Below are 9,167 nucleotides of genomic sequence, written 5' to 3' on the forward strand. Positions count from 1 at the left end.
ACGAGGCGTTTGTATGCAAATTTTTGCACATACACACTCCACTCCCGATCCCTTAAGCGACTTCACAGCAGCCAGCTTCAGGAGTCGTCCTCCTCGCAGGGTGTGAAAGCTATCGCAAGGAATACTAGTAGGACACGGTATCCTGAGCCGTACACGGCCGTACACAGTGTGCAAATGGATTGCAATGGTGACGTACCCATTTACACTTCGTTTTGCATTTTATGTTCTAAAATTTCATCACGCATCATGGCCAAACACACACACTCGAGGATGTGTTTAGGAGCTGTCATCGCACATTGGAATATAGGACGTTAGGCTACCATCGTCGTAACCATCCGTTGGAGCGGGCGAGAAGTAACGATTGCTCCTTTTTGCCTTACTCCCTTTTTGCAAGCAACTTTGTGAAGCACGTTCGAAACACGTGCCAAGTGACATTCTTCACTGCCGGCCGGAGAAAAATGACATGCAAATTTGATTGTGTTGGATGCAGACGGAGTGAAGGAACATTTGGTTGGTCACCCAATTTTCCCAGCACTTACGCATATGGTACCATAAAACCCTGGGAGAAAGGTACATCCGCCGATCCGATCGTTGGGTTAACAGGAATTGTTAGCTTCTTGTTCCGGTGCATTAGACGAGGGGGGAGGGTGGATGTTTGTTTCGCTTACGGATTGTGGGGATAAACGGTTGGTAAGCGGAGTAGGCGGCTGTACAAACAAACAACAAAGTCACAAAGCAGATAAAGCCTGCTACCGAATACCATGGCAACGAGTTACAACGAAAACGAGATAAATTCGTTCTAAGAAAGGAAGACCTTAGTATTAAATTGCGCGCTTCTTTCCAATAAGCATAACTAAAAATTCAAATATGACCTTCCTGGTACCGAGTTATAAAACATTTCAGCCCATCTTAAACCATGGTAAACTTATCTAAAGGAATAGGATGTAATTTTCCATCCCGTCCACAACTGTAACAAACGGCCGCCAGTGAATATCTGCGAAGACAATTATTTAATGCATCCTTGCGCCGAACAATTGCAATTCCCATCGCGCGGGCCCGATAATTGTCCTTCGTGCAGTTCGTGGTCCGCGGCAGATTTATTTGCCGAATCGCTGGACCACCCTATTTTCCAGTAAAATATTGATTTTAGTCCCGCACCAGAGCCGGCTTTTCCACGATCTATCCTTCCTGTAAAGAAGACACGCTATCTGCAAGGGATGGATAAAAAAAAACATAAGAGAAAGAACTTACATTTAATTAAATGGAATTTAATTGCAGCTATCCCCCCTCAATTCCTCTCACACTAAACGGGAGAAATTAAAAGGATCGGCAAACCGATTGCAAATGGATAATGTGCAGTTAGCTAACATGGGGATTTACCAAAAACAGAGAGAAAAAAACACATCCCCAAAACACCGACCGACACGGTGGTGGTGTTTCGAACTGGGTTAATTACCGTCGGCCACTGCGTTGGCGGTGCTATCGCCTTCGATAGGAATTAGCGCCGGTGGAAAGCGTTTTAATATTCATGGCCATTCGCAGCACGGATCCGCACCAGGGGGGAGCGTAGTAAGCGGGGAAAAAAAGCAAAAGGAAAGGTCCGTCTTGTGCCCAACAAAGTGCGCGATATTTGCGCTTAATGTTCCATGCAAACAGACGGGCAGTGGGCATCGGTGTAGACTATTTTCTTTGCTCGGTAAATCAAACTGACCGTGGACGGCACCGTGTGTCTGCATTCGCTGTTCAAATTCTATCGCACCTTTAAATCCCTAGGTACAGCATCTTGCCACCATCGTTTATAGATGCTTTAAATTTCCACCATAAAAAACACCGTCGATTCGGTCTGCTGAAGACACGGGCTAATAAAAATATATCCTACCCAAAGAATGCCGGTAAGTCAACGTAACTCTATTGGGAAATGAACTTGGTGTGTCGTTTTGTGTGATCGAAATGCCTCTTTTGGCACTAAGGATTTTACAAACAATAATGTCCCCGGAAGCGACGAAAGCGAGCCGCATTAAAACAAATTCAGCATTCACGCCCGGAGCGCCACGAATGGAGTGTTAATTTGATTAATACCGCGCAGACTTGTACATAAATTAAAACAAATTGCTTACAGCGTTGACTAATCGACAGCGACCGGAAGTGTTGGTCGCAACGCGAGTGCCGGGGCAGTTTTGGGGGATAAACGGAAGTGCTCAATTTAGTTTGTTCGACACGTTTCATATAATAATCAAACAAACAAAAGACAAGTTTGAGTAAAAACCTTTTGTCCACTTTAAAATTGTTGAAGGGCAAATAATTTGTCTACCAAGAATAGGCAAGATGTTGGATTGGGGCACAACCACTTTCTTGCCCTAATAAGACCGGTAAACGATTATGGTTGCCAAATTTTAATTTCATGACGAAATTTGGACATTTTTGCATGATTTGAAAATAGTCCAGAATTACGATTGGCCTCTCTTGTGGCAGCGCACGATCTATGGCGTGCGAAAAACAGACGAAGCAACAAATCGTACGAAATATGGACCAACAAAATCAACAAGATCAACCTAAAAGCACTCCTGTAACTTTGTTCCCACAAGAAAACCCGTGAGCGTTAGATAATCATCGTGGGACGTAACGTGGCGTCAGTTGACCAAAGCACGCGAAAAACCAATTCCTCCAATCCACAAACGGTTAAACCCGAATGGCCGAGCGGGAAACGGTTTCGTCCTCGCTTCAATGGTTTTTGCCGAAACCCCGCGCACATCCTTGCGGTTATGACTCATCATTGCCGCGGAACCGGAATGGCCAAAGTTTTTGGTACAGAGAGAGAGAAGAAAAAACACAACCACAAGAAAGGAAACAGCCACAATAAAACAACAATACACTAATATTTCACCCAGTGGTGCTCCCGGCAGGCAGCGTGTATGTGGGGGGACAGGAGGGGCGGGGAATCCTTGCAATCCGCCCCAAAACTACTCGTCGCACGTGACCCTCCGAAAGTGGACGCGGTACTGGCAGGGAAGGACGTATCTACTTCCTCGACGGGGGGTGAAAGAAATACAGCCGAAAAAGATTGTTTCCTTATCTCCCGGTCGCACATCCCATTGTACGCATCACCGCTCATCCATCACGTTGTATCCGGCGAACCAGTTCCTGTGCACATGTCCACGGTTGTTGATGTAAGTCGGGAAAGACAAACAAGCGGACGAAACAACAAGCGGCTCTTCAGTTCAAAGTTTTGCTCCCCCCAAACTACCGCTCCAGATGGTGCCGTTGTTCCGGTTCGTCCCAGGAAGTCGTATCCTCCCGGTGAAGATGGTGCATTGAATCTCTTGTCACACACACACACACCCACACGCACACATACGCAAGTGCACTGAGAGCAATTCCAATCCCATTCGAGGACGGAGCGCCGAAAAGATACTCCCCGAATGAATAAAAATGTAAATAATCAAATTTTTATATGACCCAGCCTTCCCATTGCCATCCCTCCCAGGAGTCTTGTTCCAATTCCACTGGATCTGCGTCGTGCGCCATGGTCTACGAAGAAAGTGCTTTGACCCGTCCCAACAAGGAGCCGGCTAGAGGGGAACTACTAGCGAAAACTCCCGTTTGCCGGAGGGGAAAAACCCTTCGATAATCATATGTGAATTGTTTTTGGATAAACAAATTCACTACTTGCCCCATCTTTCCTGTTCCGGAAGTCGTACTGTTTGCCACTGATTTGGCCTTTTGTGCAAGAATACCCCGGCGCTTCGACTCGCAGTAGAAACCTCTAGACAGAGCCACACACACAAACACACAGAGAAAACGTGTGCTGCCTGGTGTGAAAATTAATCCAAACGTCAACGGCCTGCAAACGCAAGGGTGGTGGAATTTCAGCTCGGGTCGAAATTTCCCTTCATTTTATGCGAAGGTTCACGGGAATTCCCTTGCGACGATGCTCCCGCCATCATCTCTTCGGTCGTCCAGAGCGGAAACCGAGCAGGGAAATAGACTGTGGGGGATACAATTTGGTTCAATTTTCCCATTTCCTGCCGTGCGGTGCCCTCTTTTTAATAGAACACCCAGTCCGTCCTGGGGTAAAATCAACCCCCGGATTGCTGCGCATCATTATCCATCGCAGCATTCCGGTGCCCCCTTGGAGAGGCGCAGCGGATGGGAAGAAAATGAGCCCTGGAGCCGAAGCGGTGCAAAAACCGGAAGGAACATTTCTTTAGCTCCGGAGAAACATTTCATGTAATCGATAACCCTGGCGGGTGGAATAAAAAGGAAGAAGAGGACATGAACACCCGGAGTTAAAAATACAATAATCCTATTTTTATTCCCTACTACTCGGTCATTCAGTCAGTCTTACTATCTTGATTATTCAGTCTCTTACGACCAGACGGCATTGAAAACAATCTATATCAGACATCTAATCGCACCATTGCGATCTTTGGCACTGGTTACGACATAAAGGTACCATCACATGATGAGCCACTTAGCATTAAATCGAAACAAAGTGATTAAGATGAAGAAATGAAAATAACAAATGTATTTAATACTTACAGACAAATGAAACGATTAAACGGAAAAGATATCAGACACACTAAGGAACCCCCTGAGGACAGCTAATCCTTTCTCATTCATCTACATGCGCCAGCCCTTCGTATTCACATCTTCCGTCCACCTCGGCGAAACTTCGCCGAGTACGGTTTATCGTTCGCATCCGGTTGGGCCGGTTTGTGTACCACATGCAGTATTTCCCACAGCTGTTTCGCGAGCGCCTGGCCGCCTAGCAGCTCCTCCAGCTCGGCTTCCGACTTTTGCGTCAATTCCCGCAAATTCTGACACCGTCGCATAATCTTGCCAACGTTCCGCGCCGTGATGCCAGGCAGCTTCGTTAGAAATTCCTGCACATCGACGTTCAGCAGTAGCCCCGTGTCGGCCGCCATGTCCTGCTCGTCGCCGGCCGTTTCGTCCGAGCCTAACCGCACGGCCACCTCCGGATCCGGTTCCGCTTTGCCCTGTTTCAGCTCCTCGAACAGTTGCGCCGTCGAGTACGGGCTGGGCGACCAGACGAGCCGCAGTTTGGGAAAGTGTATCGTTAGCAGTTGCAGCTTAGCCATGATGTCTTCGTTGTATGAACCGGCCGACGAGGAAGATCCACCACCACCACTGCCCGATACCATGAAATAGCGCTGAAAGTGGAACGGCTTGTTCTGGTCGAACTCGATCAGCAGGATCGGCTTAGCGTAGTAGCGTGTCATTTGTACGCACTGATTGTACAACCTGCCCGAGTTTAGCGAACCGATCAGATCGGAGATAGACTTACGTTCTACGCAGATTTCCGGTGTAATAATGTAGTCTCCAATCTGGCGGGAAGAAGAAAAAAGATGAAACCCATGAAAAATAGAAGCTACTTTTGGATTTTTGTTTCTTGAATATCTTACCGTAATGGTTAAAGGAACGACGTCGATGCCCCTCCGGTGGATAAGACATGGTAGATCGGAGCGAAACTCTCGCATATCAACGATCACACGGGGTGTCACAATTTCACCCGTGTCTTTCGCCTCCTGCCCTCCGGCTTGTCTGCTCGAGAGTTCCTGTTTCTTCTGCAGCATCAAAATTGTATCTTCTGATTTTCCATCCTGATATTCGGGTACAACCATCGTCTGGGATAGAAATGGAAAAGTATAAACATTAGGAAGTGATAAATAAATAATCAAAATTATAAGATGAAGAATTAAGCTTGTTAAAATTTGCAATTGTAATTTCCAATGTCATACTGTCTCAAGTGTTATTACATTGTCCATAGCAACAGTCGCATACGACCTGACTTACCCTCTTTGTTTCGATGAGCAATTCAAAGGCCTGCTTTTCGCGCCGTAATGACGTGAGGTAAGACTGTTCTTCGACCGTCTTCGAGTGGATGATGGCGTACACCCGAACGCGGGCCATTTCTTTGCGCTGCTGGCGCGCCTCGTACACCTCGATCTGCCGGATGGCGGTCACATTCGTGTGGTACATCACGATATATCGCGGGTGGATCTGCTCAAGCGTGCGATCCAACGATCCGAGCCCATTGCTTTCGCTACGGAACGTTTGGATGAACACCAGTGGCCGCTGGCAGTCCTTCACTACCGTCGTTATGTCCATGTTTTCCATCTCGGTGAACGGCTCAAATACTCCACTCTCCAACACACTCACATCCAATTCGGATGCCTTGTCCAGTGCATCCTCCGGCATCTTCTGCGACATCGTGAGGACATACGAATCGCGAAAGTATCTCTGATAATCGGCCTCCTCCTCTTTTCGGGCGGCCGCCGTTGCCGCCAATTCCTTCTCCATGTCCGACTTTTTTGCTTCCTCCCTGTCCCCTTCCGGGCCTAGCTCTTCCTCTTCCTTTTCTTTGCGTTTGCGTGCTTCTTCCGCTTCCGCCACCTCAAGTCGTTTTTTGGCGATTCTCTCCCGTAAGAAACCACCCTTTGCCGTGGTTCCGCTATCCTTACTGGTTCCAGCAACGTCCGCTGGCGGTCCCATATGGGTTGCTTTGACGGGAGGTTTTGTCACTGGCTCAAACTCCCGGATTTGAAAACTAGCCATATCTACCTCGTCGGGGATGTGCTTGAAATTTTCCGACAGTTTCGCCACCGAAATGTCGTTCTTTAACGCCTGATAGAATAGGTAGCGCTGTGGTCCTTGCGTTAAAAACTGACTCAACTGATAGCAGGCACGTGGATCCTGGCAGAGGATCAGTATTTTCACCTGCTGCTGGAGAAACTTTTGGCGTTCCTCTTTTTTGCGAATCTTTTTTCCCGCTTCCTTTATTTCGTTCGGGATGTCGACACGCAGCACATCCGAGAGGGCTTTCCATTTTGGGCACAGCTCAGGTTCAAACTCTAAAATGGTAATTATCAAGATAAATCGACAAGTGGACAATGATATGTTTTTATACCATTTTCTCGGTTGTAGACCCGTTCTTTAGCCAGAGTGAATACTTTTTCTGCCGCATCCAAAATAGTCCACCCGGAATTGTTTAGCGCATATTCGGTCGTCCGGTAGCGCTTAAGCAAGGCGTAAAATGATACGGAGTCTCCATACAGGCAAGATCTAAAATAATGCATCCCCTTCAAGCAAAGCAGGCCTTTATCCAACGCTAGTCCCATACTTACATCATTAGGCTACGAAGCACCTTCAAATCGGCCACAATTAGCTTGGTTTGCGAGCTCAACTGGTGCCAAATGGTGTCCAGCTGTGCCTGCAAGATTTTGTGGAACTTTTTCGTCACACAATTTTCGACCGTCACCTCCTGGAGCTCGACGAACCGGTTCAAACTCTTGATACTCTTCACCAGGTAGTTCATCAAGTCGAGCAGATGTGTCTGCAGCAGAATCATGTTCTGCGTCATCGGTATTTGGATCTCCACAGCTGCCGGCTCGAACGGTTTCAGAGACCGTTGGATGGTCATGTGAAACCGGGGCCAGATGAAAAGTTCCTTCACGAACAGATTGCGCATCACTTTCTCCACGTGCCCATACCCGTACGTAAACGCTTCGACATTGCGGGAAAAGGCCTTCACGAAGCCAACCTTGTTCCGCTGGCGGTACAGTCGGAGGGCGAACGCTTCCTGGCACGATTCGATGATTTCGTGCGCCCGCACCACAAACACCCCGGTGATCAGCTCGATCGGAATTCGGTTCTTCAACAGGTCCACCACCAGGATTCTAGTGCTGATAAATTGTATGCCACCCTGAAGATATGTCCGCTCTCGCTCCGTTGACAGCTTGGCCGATTCGTGGATGTGCTCCGTCTGTTCGAGGTTAGTTTTGTAGTACTGCTCCTCGCTTTCCGAACAATTGACCACTAGAACGAGCGTGGAATTGTCGCAGAATATCTTCAGCAAATTTAGCATCACGCGTTCGTAGCTAATGCCTCTACAACATAAAAAGTGCAGTTTAGCAACTTTTACTAGAAACGAACAGATTGGTATTTGCTCTTTTTCGCTCACTTTGCACAAACTACCAGCGCATCCGTGAGCAATAGATCCAAGAACATCTGCTTTTCGTACTCCAGCAATGGGACACCTTCCGTAGCGAGAAACTCCTCAGCATCCACCAGTTGAGTTAGAGTTGCATCTTCCTTGCCTGCCTCAGCTTTATTCGCTTCGTTTTCGGCTTGGTCGGCTGAACAAGCAAGTGCTGCATCCAAATCGTCGTCCTCAAGGCTCATGTTTTGGGCGAAATTTTTATTTCTTCCCGCAAACTACATTCACACAGAGCCGGCAAGAAAGCCGGTAATTTGGTTTGCCAAACAAACCAGCAATTTGTTTACATTTTGACAGAAACGTCAAACCCCTCCACAGGAGGACAAGGAAATTTGACACAATTCAAAATAAAGACCGGAAAAAGGGAATTTGTTAATAACTTTTTAATTCGATTTGCACATCCAATGTTCTTTATGAAACCAACAACTTACAGAACAAAGTTTTTCCCGTACTACCTAGCTTTGGATAAAATAAATTGTATAAGAAAACATTCCGGTTATTTGAGCGCCATCTACACCTCAGTTATGAACTACATGAACGACATAAACGATCAGTTAACTTTTGAATAAAACACCGTTTCCATTAACGTTGGAATTCCTTTCAAAGGTTAGTGTTTTCTTTCCTCATCGAAGAAAAAACCATAATCTAACATACTTTTTCTGATGTATTTCAAAGGACAGTATCGTGTACAGTTTTACTTATTCATGTAACGTTTATCTTAACGAATACAGTTCCGCTCGTTTCCTTCCTTTCATATTCATTTAGAATGGCTCAGTAGCATTAAACCATCTACGTGCTTTGGAGTTTTAATATTATCCCACGGAACACACACGCTTGTTCGCCACACCAAAGTAGAAAATTATTTTATTACACATCTTCAAACTCTCTTTATTTCATTCCGCATCGCCTCATAATTAGTACTTTAACTAGATCATTCTAGCGCAAGACCCACGTCTCGCCTAGTACGTACAACCCCCACGGTCCGATATAGCTCATCGTTGTGTTGTGCATTGTTCGTAAATCCTGGATTTCGTGGTGCTCCCATTGTATATTGTGTAAAGTTAGTAACTCTAGGGGACGAGTACGGGAAAGTACTACAACGGTAGTTACATGATTTATTCGAATTTCCATCCATATCCCATAATACACA

The 9,167-nt window shown here is 46.5% G+C and overlaps 1 protein-coding gene across 1 annotated transcript; it reads right to left on the reverse strand.

Annotated features, from left to right (window-relative positions):
- Positions 1 to 4,545: 4,545 nt before the first annotated feature.
- LOC131286811 (DNA repair endonuclease XPF) lies at positions 4,546 to 8,202 on the reverse strand. The gene is made up of 6 exons (XM_058315812.1): positions 7,982 to 8,202; positions 7,146 to 7,907; positions 6,929 to 7,083; positions 5,815 to 6,872; positions 5,424 to 5,645; positions 4,546 to 5,345 (listed from the first exon to the last, which is right to left on the reverse strand). Exons 1-6 carry the CDS (start codon positions 8,200 to 8,202, stop codon positions 4,644 to 4,646), a joined length of 3,120 nt encoding a protein of 1,039 aa, XP_058171795.1. The 3' UTR covers positions 4,546 to 4,643.
- Positions 8,203 to 9,167: the final 965 nt, after the last annotated feature.

Source organism: Anopheles ziemanni, chromosome 3, assembly GCF_943734765.1.
Source record: "Anopheles ziemanni chromosome 3, idAnoZiCoDA_A2_x.2, whole genome shotgun sequence".
Lineage (NCBI taxonomy): Eukaryota > Metazoa > Arthropoda > Insecta > Diptera > Culicidae > Anopheles > Anopheles ziemanni.